This window comes from Megalops cyprinoides, chromosome 12 (genome assembly GCF_013368585.1).
Source record: "Megalops cyprinoides isolate fMegCyp1 chromosome 12, fMegCyp1.pri, whole genome shotgun sequence".
NCBI lineage: Eukaryota > Metazoa > Chordata > Actinopteri > Elopiformes > Megalopidae > Megalops > Megalops cyprinoides.
In genome coordinates, this window is record NC_050594.1 from 4,865,232 (window position 1) to 4,886,078 (window position 20,847).

General features: G+C 45.0%; 2 protein-coding genes across 3 annotated transcripts in view; both read left to right on the forward strand.

Moving 5' to 3' along the window:
* The window catches only part of LOC118786715 (filamin-A-interacting protein 1-like), a 34,076-nt gene extending 21,023 nt beyond the window's left edge, over positions 1-13,053 (forward strand). Inside the window, exons 5-7 of one of the 2 annotated variants that reach the window (XM_036541997.1) lie at positions 3,206-5,987; positions 7,537-7,961; positions 11,990-13,053. In XM_036541997.1, the coding sequence (XP_036397890.1) occupies positions 3,206-5,987; positions 7,537-7,743 (2,989 nt within the window). In that variant the 3' untranslated portion in view covers positions 7,744-7,961; positions 11,990-13,053. The remainder of the gene's footprint in view (positions 1-3,205; positions 5,988-7,536; positions 7,962-11,989) is intronic. The other variant, XM_036541999.1, reaches the window with a different exon arrangement.
* Positions 13,054-13,517: 464 nt separating this feature from the next.
* On the forward strand, positions 13,518-20,480 carry LOC118786716 (cell cycle control protein 50A-like). The gene is made up of 7 exons (XM_036542000.1): positions 13,518-14,043; positions 14,882-15,001; positions 17,196-17,303; positions 17,667-17,754; positions 17,851-17,997; positions 18,386-18,592; positions 19,183-20,480. The coding sequence occupies exons 1-7, from the start codon at positions 13,795-13,797 to the stop codon at positions 19,374-19,376; spliced, it is 1,113 nt and encodes a 370-aa protein (XP_036397893.1). The 5' UTR covers positions 13,518-13,794; the 3' UTR covers positions 19,377-20,480.
* The last annotated feature ends 367 nt before the right edge of the window (positions 20,481-20,847 follow it).

The window sequence follows — 20,847 nt, forward strand, 5'->3', positions numbered from 1 at the left end:
TATAATTAATGCAATCCTTCCCTCCTGCTGGTCTCCAGCATCACATGGCGAATCAGTCTGGAATATTCTGCATGAATTGCGGAATGAATATTGCAGATGTAACTGAGAGAGATGACAAACAAATGAAAATTTGGATATAAATAGGTTGTTTATAACCTATATGGGTTATTTGCATTACAAAGTGTGCACTGTAAGACTTGCATTGCGTGTTTTCGGAGTGTCTTCTAAGGCATATCTCTTCATTGTTTGGCTTATTACACATTACTTTTGAAAATAATGGGATATCTAATCTACCTCTGTGGTAGATTATCCATGTGTATTTTTAAATTTAATCAGTGATGTACTGTAGCTATGTAGCACATCCTCTATGGTAGATACATAAAATGTCTATATATTTTAAATGCCATCTGTGATATAATTGCGAGGCATACACTCTATGGTAGATTGATCTGTTTTATGACTGGGAATCATGCCTTCTATGGTAGGTTGTCCATTTGTTTTCAATGTAATGTGTGATACAGCTATGAGGCAGTGGGGGTGGGGGTGTTTGATGTGAGTGCCCTTTGAGTGTCTCTGTGGAGAAAAGGTCTATTGTTAACCTGTAGTTTAACCCAGCTATCTGTGCTGGCCCTCATTCTCTCAGAACGTCATAAAGCCCTTGTCAGAATTCCCATCTATACATCTGACTCCTACAGACGACCTCTTGAAATCAGCCAGGACGCCTCCTTGCCGTTACAGTGTTACATATTGCTGGCACGCTGTAGAACTGCGATCCACTTGCCTCTAAATAAAACAGAATGCCAAAGCTCACTCTTTTGCCCTGTGGGGAGACGGGTACATGCCTGAATGTGTGGTATTGTTTGCCCATTGTGCCGTTCGATCACTGGGTTTTCAGTTTCTGTTCCTGTGAGAAAAGCTCTCGCACAAAAGGGGGTATCTGTAAGCTGGCCTGCATTGTTTTCCCGAAAACAGAACTTCACCCACCCATTGTTATCCCGTTTCTATGGAAACATTTTTGGGAACTTAAGATTGTTTGACAACTGGGTTATGTGGGGAGAACAAAAAAAGTTTATGTGTGATTGAAACAGCGTCTGTGTCATCTATATCCAGTTTTGTATTTTCTGTCATAGAATAACATGGTGTTTTTGGATGGTGTGTTTTTGCTTGAAAGAAGCTGCCCCTAAGACCGTTGGGTAAAAGAGGAGAGGGGGGAAAAAAATGAGGAGAAAAGATTGCAAAAGAACGCCCCCCCCCCCCCCCCCCCTTCCCCTGGCTTTAGTCCCACCTCCTCAGAGTTCCAAACCGGAGCTTCACAATTCCGTGCCATATATGGGAAGAGGTGACATCATCAGCCAGTGGTCCACCGCTATTTTTCACAACATTCACCTTTCATTGTTCTGATGACACGGTTGGAATGCGATGGCTGATTCCCCAGAGAGCGGAGGGCAAAGTCCGCTACACGGCTCTCGCACGATGCAAAGCGCGTTAGGAATGGACCCACCTGCGGGGGCATCCCGGCTAGAGGGTGAGTTTTTTCGCTGGTTCCAAACTTGTTTGTCGCGGTTGAGACCGAGTTGCTTGGCTGCGTACCGCTGCTGGTGACACGTCGCGGTGTGTCTCGGCAACTGTCGCCGTGGCGCAGAGTCTGTTAGTGCAGAGTCGGAGAGAGAGAGGCTGGAGCAAATGTCACACGTCCTCCCCGGCGCTCTCTCATGCGAAACACAGCTGGCTCTGTTGTGCGCGGCGCATACCAGGAACTTGTTGCAGGCTCTTTAAGAGCGGTGTGTCACGGGTACAGACAGAGCAGAGAGAGAGCGAGAGAGAGAAAGGGACTGAGAGAGAGAGAGAGAGAGAGGGAGAGAGGAACAGAGTGAGGACCGGAGGGAATTAGTTAAACATTCACTCTTGTTTTGTGTTTTAGTTCAGTGAATCCAACAGCAAGGGTGAGGAGAAAAAGGGTGAGGAAAAAAGTGTGGAGAGACCCCTGTGTTGGTTGGCAAGGACCATGTGTCTGTGTGTGTGTGTCTGTGTGTGTGTGTGTGTGTGTGTGTGTGTGTGTGTGTGTGCACGCACCACGGCGGCTCCGTGCTCATTCGAGTGTGAGAGGCAATGGCAGCCTCCATCTGGGAGAATCACATGAGGGTTCAGGCTCTAATCTGACCCCCCTTTGTTCTCCTGTTCAGCCTGCCTCTTCCATTTATTCTGCCTCTCTACACCGCGTCCGAGCCACCATATCCCCCTCCCCCCCAAAAACAAACCCCCCCCACCGCCCGCCGCCGATGCCCTCAACACCCAAGGCCAGGCGAATTCTCAGGGCTCCTTTAAAGATGTTAAAGATGTGTGCAGCTGTGGGGGGGGGGGGGGGGGGGGGGGATGGTTTGGTACGGAATTTGTAGATGTTCTGTGCATAAACTTTAGCAGTGAGCAGCTCCCCCCTGAGTAATTCTGAGGGAAGAATTTATTTGAATGCTTGTTGTTGTTGCAGATAGTGGAATGGGGCCCTGGTTTTTGGATTGTATGTCAGGAGAAAATTAAACCATTAGAATGCTGGCTGTCTCACCCAGTTTATCTGTGCTTGAAACTGAAAGCTAAAGACAGGGTGAAATGGTTTCTTTTCTGATACTGTGAGCTAACTCTGACAAAGTTTGCGTTTGAACCGTTCTCTCTTCATGCCACACGTTAATATGTGGGATTAGCAACCGGGTTTTCACCAGGGATATTACAAGCTCCCTTTCAAACAGGGAAATTGTCATTACCAAGAATCTGGAAGGGAAAATGTCTCCATTTTTCATCTTCTCTGTAAGAGAATAAGTGCTTCATTGTTGAGTGTTAACTGAAATTATATAGTGGTCTCTGTCTGCATTGCATTTATTGCTGTGGTGAGTTGGGAGGGAAAGGCTAATTCAGTCAATTCACTTCCCTGACAGAAGTGGTGTATACAGAATAGATATGTGTGCTGAGTTTTTTCTCTTTTAACTGAAAAGGAAGACTTCTCGGGCAATCAGGTATTCACATAAAAGCCACAAATAAGTTTTGCTGAACTTGAAATGTATTTCCTGGTATCTTATTTTTGTTTTTTTGTGTCAGTAAAAATTGCAACTGCAAGAACAGAACAAGATTTTGCATATTATAAACTGTCATCTTAAAGGTTCAGAAGGAAGAAGACAGACCTCTCGCTCTGTAAGTTTGTGTTGGTTTTTTTCAGGTTGAAGAGGCTGCTGGAGCAAGAGAAAGTGTTCCAGACTCGCAAAGAGAAGGAGCACAGCAGGCGGCTGGAGAAGGTGCGCGAGGAGCTGGTGAAGCTGAAGTCCTTCGCCCTCATGCTGGTGGACGAGCGCCAGCTCCACCTCGAGCAGATCGACCAGCAGAGTCAGAAGATCCAGGACCTCGTCCAGAAGCTCCAGGAGAAGGAGGAGAAACTTGCCGCCGTGGGCAGCAAGGCCAAGGAGGACGGGCAGAAGGTTCTGAAGCTAGAGGTGGAGCTGGAGCACAAGGCCGCCAGGTTTGCGCAGGACCACGAGGAGATGACCGCCAAGCTGGCCAGCCAGGAGTCGCAGAACCGGCAGCTGCGGATGAAGCTGGCGGGCCTGACGCGCCGGATCGAGGAGCTGGAGGAGAGCAACAGGAACCTGCAGAAGTCTGAGGAGGAGCTGCAGGAGCTCAGGGAGAAGATCAGCAAGGGGGAGTGCGGCAACTCCAGCCTGATGGCAGAGCTGGAGAACCTGCGGAAGAGGGTCCTGGAGATGGAGGGGAAGGACGAGGAGATCACCAAGACAGAGTCCCAGTGCAGGGAGCTGAAGAAGATGCTGCAGGAGGAGGAGACCCACAGCAAGGAGCTGAGACTGGAGGTGGAGAAGCTCCAGAAGAGGATGGTGGAGCTAGAGAAGCTGGAAGGGGCCTTCAGCGTGAGCAAGTCTGAGTGCAGCCAGCTCCATGCCAACCTGGACAGGGAGAAGAGCCTTGCCAAAGACCTGGCCGTTGAGCTGGAGGCGGTGAAAAACCGTGTGAAGGAGCTCGAGTGTTCAGAAACGAGGCTAGAAAAGGTGGAGATGGGCTTAAAGGACGACCTGACGAAGCTGAAGTCGTTCACGGTGATAATGGTGGATGAAAGAAAGAACATGGCTGAGAGGATCCGGCAGGAGGAGCAGAAGAGCAACGACCTGAACAAGATGTTTAAGACGGAGCAAGGTAAGGTCATGGAGGTGACGGAGAAGCTGATCGAGGAAAGTAAGAGGCTGCTCAAGCTGAAGTCCGAGATGGAGGAGAAGGTGACATCCCTCACGAAGGAGAAGGAGGAGCTGAAGAGTAAGCTAGCCAGCGAGGAGGAGAAGTGCAAAGACCTGAGCTCAAAGGTCAGCCTGATGAAAAAGAGGATTGAGCGGCTGGAGGAGGCAGAGAGGGAGGCTGTGAGGAGCAGGGTGAAAAGAGACCTGGGAAAATCCCCAGATGCCACGTCGCAAGAGGACAACCGAGTTAAGGAGCTCACGCTGGAGATCGAGAGGCTCAAGAACCGTCTCAAGCAGCTAGAGGTGGTGGAGGGGGACCTGATGAAGACTGAGGATGAGTACGACCTGCTGGAGAAGAAGTTCAGGACCGAGCAGGACAAAGCCAACGTTCTCTCCCAGCTGCTGGAGGAGATGCGCAGCCAGATCGCCAGGAACAAGGCCGTAGAGAAGGGCGAGGCGGTGAGTCAGGAGGCCGAGCTTCGGCAGCGGTGCAAGATGGAGGAGGCGAAAACACGGGACCTGCAGGCCGACGTCCAAGCGCTGAAGGAGAAGATCCACGAGCTGATGTGCAAGGAGGACCAGCTGTCCCAGCTGCAGGTGGACTACTCAGTGCTGCAGCAGAGGCTCGTCGAAGAGGAGAAGAAGAAGACCAACATGAGCCACGAGGTGCTGAACCTCACCAAAGAGCTGGAGGTCACCAAGCGCTACAGCCGCGCCCTGCGGCCCAGCATGAACGGCAGGAGGATGGTGGACGTGCCGCTGACCTCCACGGGGGTGCAGACGGACGCGGCAGCCAGCGATGGCACGGAGGAGGACACCGCCGCCGTCTTCATCAGGAAGTCCGTCCAGGAGGAGAACCACATCATGAGCAACCTGCGGCAGAGGGGGCTGAGGAAGCCAGTGGAGCGGCCGGCCGTCCTCGACCGCTATCCCCCGGCCGCCGCTGAGCTTGGAATGCGGAAGTCGTGGATCCCCTGGATGCGGAGAAAGGACAGCGGCCTGGAAAAAGCCGGCCATGTCAATGGGGAGCCGCCGCGCTCCGAGATGCCCGCGCCGCAAAGGCAAGGCCAGCCCCTGCACATCCGTGTCACCCCCGACCACGAGACCAGCTCGGCCACGCTAGAGATCACCAGCCCCCCCGCTGAGGACTTCTTCTCCAGCGCCACCATCATCCCCACACTGGGGCTGCAGAAGCCGAGAATAACCATCGTTCCCTCCCCCACTACCGTCCCCCCGCGCAAGACCGCCGAGGGCGCGGGGGGAGGGGTGGAGAGGGCCAAGTCCCCCGTCACCATCACCACTATCTCCCGGGCCAAATCTCCAGAGAGGAGCAGGAGCTGTCTCTCAGACAGGTCCATGTCTCCCATCTCCATCATGACGGTCAGCACCTCCGCGATTCCGGACGTGTCAGGCTCCCCCGAGTCCCGGGAGCTGACCATGGGCCGGGCGGTCTTCAAGGTGACCCCCGAGAAGCAGACGGTGCCCACGCCCCGGAAGTACAACTCCAACGCCAACATCATCACCACCACCGAGGACAACAAGATCCACATCCACCTGGGGCCCCAGTTCAAGAGGCCCGGCTCGGACGGCGGCAGCCCCACCATCACGGTCAGGCCCGTAACCGTGACGACGGAGAGCAAGGAGATCTCCACGGGAACCGTGCTGCGCTCGCCTCGCCACAAGACCACGCCTGGCAAAGTGATGAGCAGCATTACCATCACTCCCATCACCTCTGCGCCCTCCAGGCCGACCCAGTCTCCGGTGGGTACCGCAGAGAACTGTGCTAGGCCTTCCTCTCGGCTCCTTTCATTATTCACATATCACACACATACAATCATTCAAATGAATCAGTCCTAAATGACTCAAATGAATCAGAAACAGCGGTTGCCTCACCTGGCCGATTAACTACTGAAGTATTTCAGAACTATATCAGTGGGAACTGTTCGCTACATACGGAAGCTCACACCATCTTTCCAGGTGTAAACAATCTGAGATACATTTCTTATTGAAAACACACCAAAACTATAATGAAACAATGTGTGTATGTGGCGTGAGGGTTTATTTTTCCTCAGCAAGCTCATCTAAAAATGCTCTGGCACCAGCTGACACTTTACAACTGAAACCTTAACCAGTAAAAACTGGATCAGCAACTATAGCTCGACCAGGAGGGTCTGACCAAGATAGGCTCACTCTCACACCACTGAACCTGCTAATGAATATCATATATTTCCACACACTGTCAAGTACATCGCAGGGGGAAGAGTATCGTGTTGCTTTCAGTGTGGAATGGTGTGTATTTATAGGACTGCACCAGCATGTGGCACTGAGATGCGGGTCATTGTAAAGCCCAGCGTGTGTGTCGAGCTGAAAGGTGAGGTATGGGTGTGAAACGCTGCAGCGTTTCATACTGGGAGATATAATGTGGCCTGTGTGCGTGACGGATAGCGTGACTGAGAAAGCTTTATTAAAGGACTCCCAGCACTGATGCAGGGCTGAAGCAGTGAGCATCTGCATTCACGTTCACACACAGTCACACATGCCCAGGCACGGCCACTATTGCTCTCACTATTTAAATAGGATCCTGAGTATTTTTGTGGTCACATTTGGGGTGGCAGTGTGGCATAGTGGAAAGGAGCAGGGCTCATAAAAAAAAAGTCTCTGGTTCAATTCCCTACTGAGGAACCACTGCTGTACTCTTGGGCAAGGTGCTTAACCCTCAACCGCCTCAGTAAATATCCAGCTGTATAAATGGATGTAAGCTTGACGCTCTGGATAAGTGTCTGCTAAATGGCAATAATATAATAATGAATATAAAAAATGTAATATTTGCAGTGCTTTCTACTTCAGTGGTGTAGCTGATAATATGGCATGTCAGGGCATCACGATGTGCAGATTCATTAAACCATTTTATGGGCTCATCCCTCCCCTTGTGCCCGTTTATCATAAAGCAAGAGCAGTGTCTTCTGGGTTTGCTCTTTAGAAGTTGGTGACTAAGAAAAAGGCAATAAGATCTAAATCCGACACCAGCCAAAGTCATCTGAAAATGGATATATACAAAGCCACTTACAAAATGTTTGTACGCAGACCAGGTGGAAGATAGTGTATTTGTTGTGTGTGTGTGTGTGTATAGTTGTGCGTGTCATATACCCTATGGGAATTTTCCAGACGTTTTGAGTTGTTGTGATTTGTGTGTTGTTGTACCTGCTAATCTGATCTGAAGGGCAGCTGTGAGATGTGCTCTGCTAAACTTTGTCTCCTGTGTGTCTCTCTCCTCTCCGCCTCCATGCCCCCCACCCCCCCCCCTCCCCAGCCTGGACAGGATGTGCCGTCATCACGGACCACACCCTCACGCATCCCCATGACAAAAGGTATGAAAACGGGGAAGGCGGTTGTGGGCGTCTCCGCGGTGACGAGGCTAGAGTCGCGGGCTGAGAGCCAGTCTGTGAAAATCGAACTGAGAAAGTCTGCGGCCGGTAGCAGCGGCATCGCCGGCCCTCCAACCGGGGGGAAGGGCTGAGGAACCCCCCCGCGGCTGCCATGGAAACACCGGCGGGGGGAACCCCCCTTGTTGCTCCCCGGTGCTGCAGAGCGGTCGGTTCGAAAAAGGAGTCAGACACCGTTATCACTCAGAGGACTGTCCCCATTCACCCCCAGTTATACATGCAGGAAGTGAACAGCCTGCGCTGTCTAGCTGGCCAACCCACGGCACCAGACTGCAGATAGTTTTTCACATTTGTAATTATGGATATACTATATTTTTAAAGATTAAGCCTGTCTGTGCGTTTATGTGTGTATAAATCTAGCACTGTGGGGCTGTGTTTGATCTCGGCTTCCAGCATGTTTGTACTGAATGAATGCAACTGGTGCTGTCTGCACAGATCACACTGTTACTAACTGCTTGTCTCTGTTAGCAATGGCCGAACGCTGTGGGCTTTTGCAGATACTTCTTTTGTACTATGTCCTGTGATCCCATACACCCATACCACCTGTCATATCATCCAGAGAATAAAGTTTGTTTTCCTTTCAGTTTAGGTTTTTGAAATGTGTGTCAATTAAATAAAATGGCTTGTGTGCAGTCCAGCTTACATCATGTTCAGTGGAGCTAATGAAGCAAAACTGTTCAGTACCGCAATAATACAAGACTCCATGATGGCTGTATTTTTCACCTTTGATATACTGTAGTTTAATGAAAATTCCTACATGTATGGAATGTGCTTGCAGCAAAAAAATGTTGTACTAAGCATCACTTCATAACATGATTTAAATATGCCTGGCCATTAGCAGACAACAATTAATTATATTCTTTTCTGTTTAATAGAGAAATTGAATATATGTTTTTTGTGAAATGCATATAGATAATCAGAAAGTTTAAAATCAACAGTTGTCGGGTTCTGCATTATGTGTAGTTTCTTTAGTCATGACTGGCACTTCAGTTCCCCTCAGTAAACTCATACACACATAGAGGGTGTAATGTACGGACCTAAGGCTGCATTTAGTCATGGAACTTTCCTCACTGAAGACAAAGACAACTGGGAAAAAAGCTGACACTACTCATATTTTAGCTGTGACTGTTGCCACTAATTGAGCTTTGCTTTTAAAAGACTCCTGATTATGTTTAACCAACATTACAAAATACTTAAAGCTGAACAGTAGACTGTGGTAATTTTATAGAACTGGTTCACATTATTTTGGCAGCACTTGTATCCTAAGCCACAAGACAATGTTATAATCGTGTAACTTTTTAAACCACAGTGCAGTGAAACAGCAAGAAATACTGTATGTGTCTGAAACTCACATGTGTACATATTATGCATAAATTGCACATTTCTACGGAGATAAGATTTCACTTACTTGTGATGGTGCCAAGGAGTATGGGTAATCAGTCATTTTAGTTTTTAGTCTTTGGCTCCCCCCTATGGCAAAATTGTGCATTGTGCACTAATGTATTGACCTTAGTGAGAATTATCTTTTTTTATGGAGACAGGAATAGCAGCACCTGGCCATGGTTATCACATTGCAAAACGTATTTCACCTCATTTATTAATAACGTTCCGACTGCAACATCATGGTTCATGTCATTCCATGCTGGGAAATGCATGTTGGGAGATGCGTGCTGGCAAACCATGATAACCCACACAAAAGTGCCATCTTCAGAATGACAGTTCAGTGTGTGACTGGCTTATTTGCTTATTCTGTTGAGTACAGTTACTGTATTTCCAGTGTCTTCCAGTGCAGGAGGTCAGCTTTGTACTGAAAACAATCCCATGGTGATTTCCCTATGTGATGATATCCAAATATGCTTGATTGGAAAAGAAAATGCAAAATATGTAATATTCCAAGAGTATCCGTCAAATGTGCTGTCCATAAAACAGGAAATGACTTAACAACTTCATCACAAAGGACAGAACTCTAGATCAGCTCCATTCTCCAGAACAAAAGCAAATAACTGACCAGTCGTATTCCGGAAAAAAAAGGTTACTGGTAGCCGTGGATTGTAGATCACTCAAAAGCACTCGTCTGAACAGAGTGGAATACTCCATAGACAAACTATGGTCAGCTTGGACATACAAAATAGCCAAACTGATTGCAACACAATAGGTTATGAAAGCTGTGTAACACAGATGATGTTTGTTCAACATCTCAAAATCTATACCTTACTCATCTCAATATAATGGATTTCCTCGTTTACCCCTCCTAAATAACCTGCAGACACAAACACAGCCAGTGTGTATGGTCACTGCTTCATTTTTGCCACTTTTGTCCTTCTGGTTGACTAGTGAAAACGTGAAGATCAGTGTTTTTATTTAATATTATTGCAATTTAGAAACTTATATGCTATGGCACTGCTGGTCTTGGGAACCCATCATCGTTTTAACTCTAGCTGAGCTCTCAGTTAATTTTGCATGACTGAGCACTTAATTGAATACTGACATCCGCATACTGTGTCTACTATTAACTCTTTAGTTAGACTGACATTGAGAAACATTATTTTATGAATCTTTTTTAAGATTTGCCTAAGAGAAATACTGATACAAATACCGATAAAATGGAGAAATACTGATACAATCTCAAAGCAGTCAAAATTTGTTTGGACTTGATTTGTTTGGACTAGATTTCCATTCCATAAATAGTTATATTGGCATATTGATTTTATTCGGTCACAGGATATGTTGGGACAAAACAGACACTTAGACATTGCACTAGTGTCTTTGGATCCAGGCAGAAACACGCTATAGCCACTGTGTGGTCATATTCTCATGGTCATCTCTTCACTGCAAAGCACCCCTCGAGCTGAGCTTTCCGGCAATTAAAAGCTTCCCGCTCTTGTGATCACTAACTATGGCTCCTCCACATGAAAGGGAACTGTTTATCCAAACGAGCAGATGAATGGTGGATGGCCAGTCAGCCAGGGGAGGCAAATCGAATCAGCTCTGAATCAGAGGTAATAGGGAGAAAATCAAAGGGTCCGAGTGTGGGAAGTGGAGGGAAGGGGGTTGGGGGGGGGGGGGGGGGTGTTCACAGAGCAAACTGAGAAAGGTCAGCCAACGGACCAGAGGGGATTGTGGGTCCATGTTCAGATTCACACCGAGCAGGCAGAGCACCCACTGTAACGCAGCTTCACACCCTCTGAGTTCTCAGTTTGCTCGTTTACATTCTACGCCTTATCAGGGGCCGGAGGGCAGCAATAAGCAATATTATCAGCGGGTCACAGCATTGATCAACATAAAATGCATGTGTTTCATTTCATTCCCAGCTCACCACTAAAGCTCTGCCATATATATATACACAAATACACATATAAATATCTGAATATTTACTGAAGCATTTTGATTAAGATCTTCACCCAAGGGTAGAACTGCACTGTCCCACCTGGGAACTGACTGAGTCCTGCCTCCGTAAAAACTATGGTGCTACGGTGCACTGTGAAAGAGCGTGTCTAAAGCTCAGCAATAATTAAACATAGCAGCACATGACCCAGAGACCATACTTCAGACAGCAATGTTAACACAAAGCAGAAACCCAGTGTGGAGACAGTTATGTGCTGGAAAAAAATACTGCGGTGCATAAATAATGTGTCCGAAAGAGACAAGAAAAAAGGAGAAAAAAAATAAAACAATCAATCAATGAAAAACCAAGTTATGTGCTCAGGAAATGAGGGACAGCCGTGGGAGTCTCTGCGAGACGTTATTAGATGCTCAGGGTATTAAAATTAATAAGGACCATGTGATGATATAAGCAGGGAATGCTTAGATCATTTCAGATAGTGGCCTCTAGTTTGGCAACCTTCAGGAGTCAGTTTGCTAAAAAAATGCCTGACTTCACCACAGACATTTTCTCTCAACTGTACACAGATTATAGTAATGAACTTTGGTATCAACAAATTTGGTCGTTAACAAACTATCAAAAATGGTAGAGGGGAACTGTCTTCAGCAAATCATTTCACTGGTTTGAATGTTTCATGGTTTGCCCTGATCGACTTTAGAATGATATGCAATTCAATTAAGAAATAAATGCATTGGATAGAGGGAGCCGGAAGCTGAAGCTCTACTGTTTTGTTGCTGATACTAACAGGGGTGCTTCTTCTGGTAGACTGTATGTGTTGCAGCAATACAAACTTCTACCGAGACAGATTTTTCTCCAATCATCATTTTATTTCAGACAACTGTATAGCATATGTTTTTGTCTGTATGATGTGGATTTAAAAGAACCCTTGTAGTGGATCCTTTCCTGTATAATATTATTTTGCCATTTTTCCTTTTTAGAAAACATCATACACCATGTGAGGGTTCAGCCGAGATGAGGCTGTTCCACAGACCCGCTCCAACCTTCCTTGGCACTTGACATAACAGTCCTCCTCCTGGCCACAGGGGGCAGCGCAAGCACCTCGTCCACAGTGATATCCCTGGCCCGGAGGTCTTCTCTCCCATCAACATGCTGTACCTTGTTCCTACCTTGTACTAGACCTGCCCACTTCATACCATGGGATAGTTGGTATAAATCTTACAAGGGGAATAAGAGGAGCCTACGTACAGGTGTAAGGAGCTGTTAGCTCCAGGAAGGAAGATGGGGAAACATGAGACAGTGCTACACATGATTGTGTGTGCTCTGCTCTGATACAGGTTGTGTTAACATGCTCCATTTTCAAAACCTTCTGAAATGACTTGACATTTCGAGGTGGAATGGAGACCAAGGGGTCTGGCTGGCCCATTTACGATCTCTCAAAGGTAGTGGTGAAAACACAGAAATTATTTAATCTTACAACAGCAAAATAAGGCCAACATGCACTGGAGTAACCTATAAATAATACATTTTATAAATACAGTATTAGATTTCTGTAATTTAGAGGAAAGAATTGGTTAATCTTATTTTAAGTACTTTACTAAAGCATGGCAATGCATGCCACTTTATCCTATCAGTTTGGGTGAAAGTACTGCCGGATACATTTAACAAAAGGAATTTAAGTTTAGAAATTAAAGTAGGGTGGGGAAAGAGCCCAGTATTAGGGCAGGGATTAGAGCTAAAGTGTTTGGGCATTTGTGGTTTACATCTCACCATGCTTCATAGATTTAGCCCCTCATACTGGGACAGTTCAGCACATTGCAAGAGTCATCTCAGAGGTGAATCAAATCTCCAATCCTCTTTCCCATCATTTAAGAGATGACATAGAGAGAAAGGCCCACAGATCTATGGCAGAATTATGTTGTATTTATGTCCTGACTTAGCTATGCACAACAGTATTTTGGTTTGTTTGTTCCACGAGGATGTTAGCAGGCCATTTGGTATGGCTCGGTGTTATTTAGTATATATCATTGTAATGATACGTTTTCTGTGTCTGTGATTGCTTTGGTTGCACCAATAAATACGTTGTAATTTTTCTGTTAACTGTGTTTTATCATTCATTTTTGCTTGACTTACATACGTATAAACACACACAGAAACAGTGTATAACAGTAAAGTGATGCACTATATAATTAAAATAATGGTAAGTTAATCATCGTCATCACAGTCACAGTCGTGCCACTCGCGATAGTCATACGCCGATCTAATTTCACCAACCGTTCATGTACCGTCACCCGTTGTCATGATTTAACACATGAAGTTACCTTTTCACGCAAAGGCGTGAACGATCCGTGAATCCGGTTAGATTCTGAAGCCTTGTCGATTTGCAGCGCAGCGGCCGGACTACCTGTCATCAGCACCGAGGACACCGCGGCACGAAAATCCGCCGTGACGTCATCGGGCCGCAGCCTCGCGCTGTTGGCTGAGACACTTCCGGGTTTATTTTGTTCCTCTTCAGCTGCTGCTGAGCTGAGAGCCAGGCTTCCCACTGATGGAGGATAATCTCCTCCTTCAATAGTATGCCGATCGGATTTATGTACGCGTTTAAAACGACAACGGACGGTACCGTTTTCATCATCACGTGAAAGAATAGATTCAAGTTCCCTTCCTGTACCGTGCGATTTAGGTTTAGGCAACGGGTTAGGTTAGGTTGCTAACATTAGTTTTTGGGGGGTTGTGGTTGTCGCAGTCAGCTGTTGGCCGCGGGTTTGTTTTTCTCGCTGCAGCCATGATGGCGTCTAGCTATAACGCAAAGGAGGAGGACGGACACCATTCCGGGGCCTCCGGGCCGGGCGGCGGATCGACCGTGAAAAGCAAGAAACCCGACAACACCGCCTTCAAACAGCAACGATTACCCGCATGGCAGCCCATCCTCACCGCGGGCACCGTCCTCCCAGCGTTTTTCGTTATCGGTCTTATCTTCATTCCCATCGGCATTGGTCTCTTCGTCACATCCAACAACATTAAAGAATTCGAGGTAACGAATGTAGCTTTAGCAACTAGCTTCCCTATAGCTGCTCTCCGGTAACGTTAGCCAGCTCGATAGGTAGACTAGTGATAAAGTCTTTGAGGTCATATTAGATTGCTAGGGTTTTTTAATGTTAGCTTGTTGGCTAACTAGCTGCTATCGCCAATTCCTTATGCTAAATCGTTCGCTAACCCCTTGGTTTGTAACATTGTAACGTTGTTTGCTTAGCAAACACAGGTAGCCAGCTGAATAAATACTAACCATATTATAGCTATCTAATTTATCATAATATACTGGAAATATAAATATTTGATATTTACAGTATCATTGGGTAGTCTCTTACCAATTCATTAAGCTAAATTATTTTGTAACGTTGTTTACTTAGCTAATATAGGTAGCTAACTGGCCAGTTAGCTGCATTACAGACAACTAGTTATATCGCTAGCTAGTTTGTTAGTCCAGTAGATTTGTTAAAGATCACCTGCATGATCGCCACAACAAAGTGTTCCTCTTAGTGGCTAGTGGCTAATTAGCTAGCTAACAAGGTTTTCAGTTGTAGCCAGCCAGCTAACTGGTACCTATCAGCGTGTGATTACCAGCAAAACTGTCATTCAACCATGTTAACTAGCTAACGTCAGATACCTAGCTAATTCGTTACTCCTCTATTTTACAGGGTAGCTAGATTACTGTAGTTACACGACGTTAGACTAGTTAGCTACTTAATGAACCTGCTAACACTCAAATTGTGGACCAGGTTCTGTTGGTGAAGTGACTGACAGAGATCCAGAGTCCCTGACTCGGCCGGTATTCCTGTGTTTGACAGCTAGCACGGTCCATGTCGTTACAGATTGATTATACGGGGACTGACATGTCAAGTCCGTGCTTCAACTGCTCGCAGAACTACAGCTGGAACAGCACAGCGCCGTGCAAGTGCTCCGTGTCCTTCTCACTCGAGCAACCGTTTGAGGTAAGCTCTGCTTTATAGCCCGCTAGCTGGCAAACTCACACAGCTTTGGGGCAACGTTTGTGATCAGGGAACCATGACTACAAAATCATGCAAGTTTTATCACCCTGACGGTGAAATGTACATTTTACATTTACATTTATTTATTTAGCAGACGCTTTTATCCAAAGCGACTTACAAAAGTGCATACAGTAGGTACAGCGACAGTACGGGGACAGGATGTGTACAGTTCCACAATGAGACAGTTCTCAGCTGAGAGCAAGGTCTGTTTGAGGACGCAGTACTATCAGATTTTTACAATTACAGCCTAAAGGGCAACTAGTACGATATACTTTCGAACGGCAAACTTCAACAACTTCAAAACGGTATGTATGCGAAGATATAAATATTCTCTCAGAACATTATTGGATTTGAGCTGGTCATTTTGTCATAAACCAAATATACTTCTATTAGAATTTACGCCATAGTGTTGTTATACAGTTTTCAATTTTACCTTGAAAATTAAATTTATGTGTAGATGCATATAAAGCTAGATAGAACATGCATTCTGATTTCACTACAGTTTCCTATCAATTCCATTTTGACATCCTCAGTTTAGATTCATGTACTGCTCAAGATAAGCCTAGATGTGGCCTAGGTTCCAATATTGATTACTGCTGTTTTTACATCTGACCTTGTACACCATTTATTATTCATGAAGCCAATAAGGAAGAGAACACATTTTACTTGCTGCTTGCTACATATAGAATGGTTCACACTCTTCAGCTGTGAATAAGGCTGAAGTACAGTGCTGTTCATGCTGTTTGTCATTTAATCCTCAGTGTTCCTCTTGCAGTTAAATAGACATGATGACTAGTACTACCACTAGCTACTAGTTGAACTGGTAGATTTTTGGGTTTGTTGTATAATTTGGGAGTGTGGAGGTTAATGTAGCAAATGTAAATTGAGCTTAAATGGTAGGCTAATTGCCTGTATGTAGATGTAATCAGGTAGTAGTGAGTTGTCAGTGTTTTTGTCTTGTTTTTGTCCTTTGTCCGACAAATGCCTTTATTCCTGGCCGCTAATCTATGAAAAAATTTAATATTAACCACACCTCTTGTTTACTCTGACCACCTCTGGGTATGCTTAAGTGCCTATATATCCCATTGTCCTGGAAAACACATAGAAAATTGCAATAATAAAAAAATGAAGTTAGTTTGTAATTATCTTTTATGGTCAACAGCTTTAGCTGTCTTGATGTAATTTAGTCTAGGGTCAGTCTATCTCAAAAAAACATGGTCCCAACACCCACCTTCTCAGAACTTGCTGCCAGCCTTTTTATTTGTGTCCAAATGTTTATTGGCTGCCTAGATAAAAGTAAATTAATTTTGACCAAAACAGCCATCTGTGTTTCTGATGATTCCTGTAAAAATTGTTTGTTTCAGAACTCATTTGAACTGTCTTTGGTTCGAGTTATCGTTAAAGGCCCAAGGAATCCAAATTAACAGGCAGAAGCCAATTTGACTGTTGGTGACATTGGCTTTGCATACACTTGCCGAGCTTGCATTTTTATATGTCATCAGTTTAAGCAGTTGGATATTTACTGTGCCAATTCACGTTAAGCACTTTGCACTAGAATACATTTGCAACAGGCCACCTGGGAATTGAAACGCTACCTTTAACAACTTCTCCTTGAAGTCTTGTATTCGCCCCTAAAATGTAATTGAAACAGTCAAGTTCCAATTAAGTTATGCTGTTTTGAAGATGAAATTGTGGGAGGGAGTATACTTATTAATAGAAACTTTTAATTAAATGCTTTTTAGTATTTCTGGAGAAACGCATTTCATTTTATAGTATCTTTCAATGTTCGTAAGATCTTAGAGCCCACTTGCGTATTCATCTCATTCCAAATCCTTGGCATTGTTTTAGTTTCTTTTTGTTGCAAGATATTAAAAGTGATATGCCATACTTTTCAACTGCACAACAATTTAATCACTTATAGTGAGGGTTCTTATCATAATAACTTTTATGAGGGAACACTATATTTCTTTTGGGAATAAATACAGTGTTGCTCCAAGGAACTCGCTTTCTGGATTTTTAATAACTGCCATAGACCAAAAAATCCATCTTTGTTAGATTCAAATGATTTTTTTCAAGGACCCCATTAAACTTAGATTTGGACACAAGCTCAATACTGCTCTTCACTGTTTCTCCCCAGAGCAACGTTTTCATGTACTACGGGCTGTCCAACTTCTATCAGAATCATCGCCGTTATGTGAAGTCCAGGGATGACAGCCAGCTGAACGGTGACAAGACCTCGCTGAAGGTACGTGGCTGCATGGATTCAAGGTCGAATGGCTGTGCTCCCTCTCCTGTGGCAGTCCTTTGGTCAAAGTCCCGTGTCTCTCTGCGCTCGTCCATGGCAATCTGAACAAGACAGAAAAAATGGCTATCTCTATATGGTTCAACAGCACTGTAACTGGAATATCAGGATGTACCCAACCTGTGCACAGTCACTCAAAGAAAATTCATATAATAGTTTTATTTTTCCTTGATATGTTATTTTTTGTTGTTATGCAATATCTGAATGTTATTACTTCTAAGCAGATCTCTTTTTGTGGTTGGTTGATCCATACGTGCAACTGTGAGTGTGCTCGCTTTTCTCATTTGTACATACTTTTCTCCTCAGAATCCCAGCAAAGAGTGTGAACCATATCGCACCAATGAAAACAAGCCCATCGCCCCATGTGGTGCTATTGCCAACAGTCTTTTTAATGGTGAGACCCCTGTAGCCAACAAGTGAGTAAAAACCATCCATAATGATCTAACCGTACATGACATCACCTCATTATTCTTATTCCTCCCCCTCCCAGACACTTTGGAGCTGTTCTACATTGACCCTAATGGCACCAGAACCGAGATTCCCCTGATGAAAAAGGGCATTGCCTGGTGGACGGACAAGCACGTGAAATTCAGGAACCCTGGAGGAAACAACCTCAACCTCACCGCAGTTTTCCAAGGTGATCTCACTGTAGGGCTTTTCATTGGCAAGGAGTAAAGAGTGGCGTGCTGGTGCGACCATGATACAGACTGTGATTTGTTAGAGGTCAGACCGGAGGAGAGGGTTTTGACCACTAGGGCATTGAGCAGAGCAAGGTGCAGTTGGCCAGGAAGTTGTCTGCTTGATAATAAGTCATATTCTTGAAGCATCATATCAGCATAAGGGCACCGTCCTCTACTGCAATTTTTGTTTGTCTTTGCTGAGCACCTGGATTAACAATTTATATGTATGTGTGTTTTAGAACTACTTTAATTCTAAAGCATATGCAGCGGCAGTAGGTGTTTATGGGCACCAAAGGTAGTTGCAGGTAGCTTAGCTTGAAAGTTGCGGTCTGCTTCGTCCTCCAGGTACGACCAAGCCGGTGAACTGGCGCAAGCCAGTCTACGAGCTGGACACGGACCCGGAGAACAACGGCTTCATCAACGAGGACTTCATCGTGTGGATGCGCACAGCGGCTCTGCCCACCTTCCGCAAGCTCTACCGCATCATCCAGAAGAAGAGCAACATGACCCCGACCCTGCCCAGAGGCAACTACACCTTGGACGTCACCTACAGTATCCTTTTGCTAACGAGTGCTCATGGGCTTCCCGCCCTCATTGATTCATGGCTTGGAGTCCTACCATGGCGCGCAAGGTCTCCATGCCATTGTCCTTTTCGGGTCCCCGGCACACCAGTAGTCGAGCGTGCTGGATGCTTGCTTCCCAGTTGCCTGCTTTGATGAGGTATTCCAGGGCACAGCTGTCATGTTTCGGCCTCTGCGTGTCTGTTCCCAGGCTTGGATGTGGCGCCGTTGTCATAAATGTCCAGTCTGTTGCCGTTCCCGCGAGTTATGAGTTACAAGCGCTCCCTAAGTCCCGGGGTGAAACGATGGAATATTCATCATCTGCTGGCAGCCGCTGGGCAAAAGCGAGCAGTGGGATCACCAATGTGAGAAAAGTAATGTAATGTTGTAATAATGTCAGTCATCGCACAGGGTTTTATTTACGAGTTTAATAGTCAGCGTGGTAAGAGCATATTCAGCCTGGTGAGTTACAGCTTCTTCTGCAACCCTACTGTTGAGCTTTGGGCCTGGTGCCCTAATGTTTCCTGATGCTAGATTGAATTTACAAGGCTGTGACCTTTTTCCCTAACCATGTAACCTCAGATTACCCCGTTCGCAGCTTTGAAGGCCGCAAGCGCATGATCCTGAGCACCATCTCCTGGATGGGGGGGAAGAACCCCTTCCTGGGCATCGCCTACATCACTGTGGGCTCCGTCTGCTTCTTCCTGGGAGTGGTGCTGCTGATCATCCACCATAAATACGGAAACCGCAACAACAGCGCCGACATCCCCAACTAAAAGCCTCCCCCCCGCTTGGAGAGCCCCCGTGCATGCGCATGGCTGGAGGCCCGGATGGGACCGCTAGCTAACTTACTGTAGAAGCACTGGTCTTTGTAAGTGTCTGTCCTCTGCGTGTTTGAAAAAAATGTTTGCTTAGTTTATTTTCCGGGATGGATGAACGCACAGCGTTTGGCAGAATTTTGGCTATGCAATCGTAGAGCAGGAGACAGTGCCAGAAAATGGGAACCTCAGAGGTGAGCTGCGGTAGCTTGGGGTTAATCGTCAAGATCACGGAAAATTCCTGTGTAATCTGCGGCCTGCGATTATATGGAATTTTTCCTCGGTAACTGTTCAATGGAAGTATAAAATGTGCATTTCATGCCGAGAGAGACTACATTGTGAATGAACTGACATTGGGCAAAGCAAAAATAATAGTGTGTTTAAGTGGTTGTGAATATTTCGGTTCTATAACGAGTAAAAAATAGATTATTTAACATATTTCCTGCTGGTGAATGTACTGTTATTTATTATTTTATTTAAATGTTTTATTTATCTCCAGGTTTAATTCTAAACGGCTTCAATGTGGAATGCATTAAATTGTTTGGGCTGTATGTTATGAGTACGCGCATTTCATGTTAGACAGATCACACATGTCCATGATTAAGACAACCATATGAACGTTTCAACAATAGTGGAAGTTTTATTTTCCTGTGTAAAGTTAACGGTAACAGTTTTGTTCACAGTTAAATGTTTATTTAAACAATACTAGGATTTTAAAAAGAGTATTATATGTTTTCATACTTTTGAAAATATTATGCTGTATACAACTGAAACATACAACACTGAAACATTTGTTGTGAATAACAATATGCGGAAGGAATTTTCTCAGAATCAAGTGGATTAAAGGAAAACTAGGGACCAATAATATTTGGGATACTTGTTTTGGGAATGCTTACTGGGAAATTTTTAAAAAATTGACCTAAAGTCACAATAGTTACCAAATAATTTGCACTTTACATTTGCCATGAATTTGTCATACTTAGTTTTGGTTTGTATAGCTTTTGGTTTCATTATCTTTTGTATTGTAAAGATTCATTTTTTCCCCAAAGAGTTTACTTCATATACCAGACAAATAAAAACAAATATAACCAACTGATTTGGTATTATCTTTGTCACATTTTGTTTTGAAATCTTGAACTTTTGATGAGTAAGTGAAAGGAAAGCAAAAGCAGTCTGAATCTAACGCTGTAGTTCTGCAAAAAAAAAAAAAATACATTTTAGAGAGTGAATTTTAAACTAGGTTTACCTAGACCTAGATTTTTTGAGATGACCAGAACTTTCAAAATTCTTTGCATACACAAATGTAAAAAAAAGTTCCCAAATTATAAAGCACATTTTCTGGTTTACATGCAGAGGCAGATTTGTAATTCCGTCTCAGAATGATATGGGCTGTTGTCATGAAAAACGTTATAAATAATCTGTATTACAT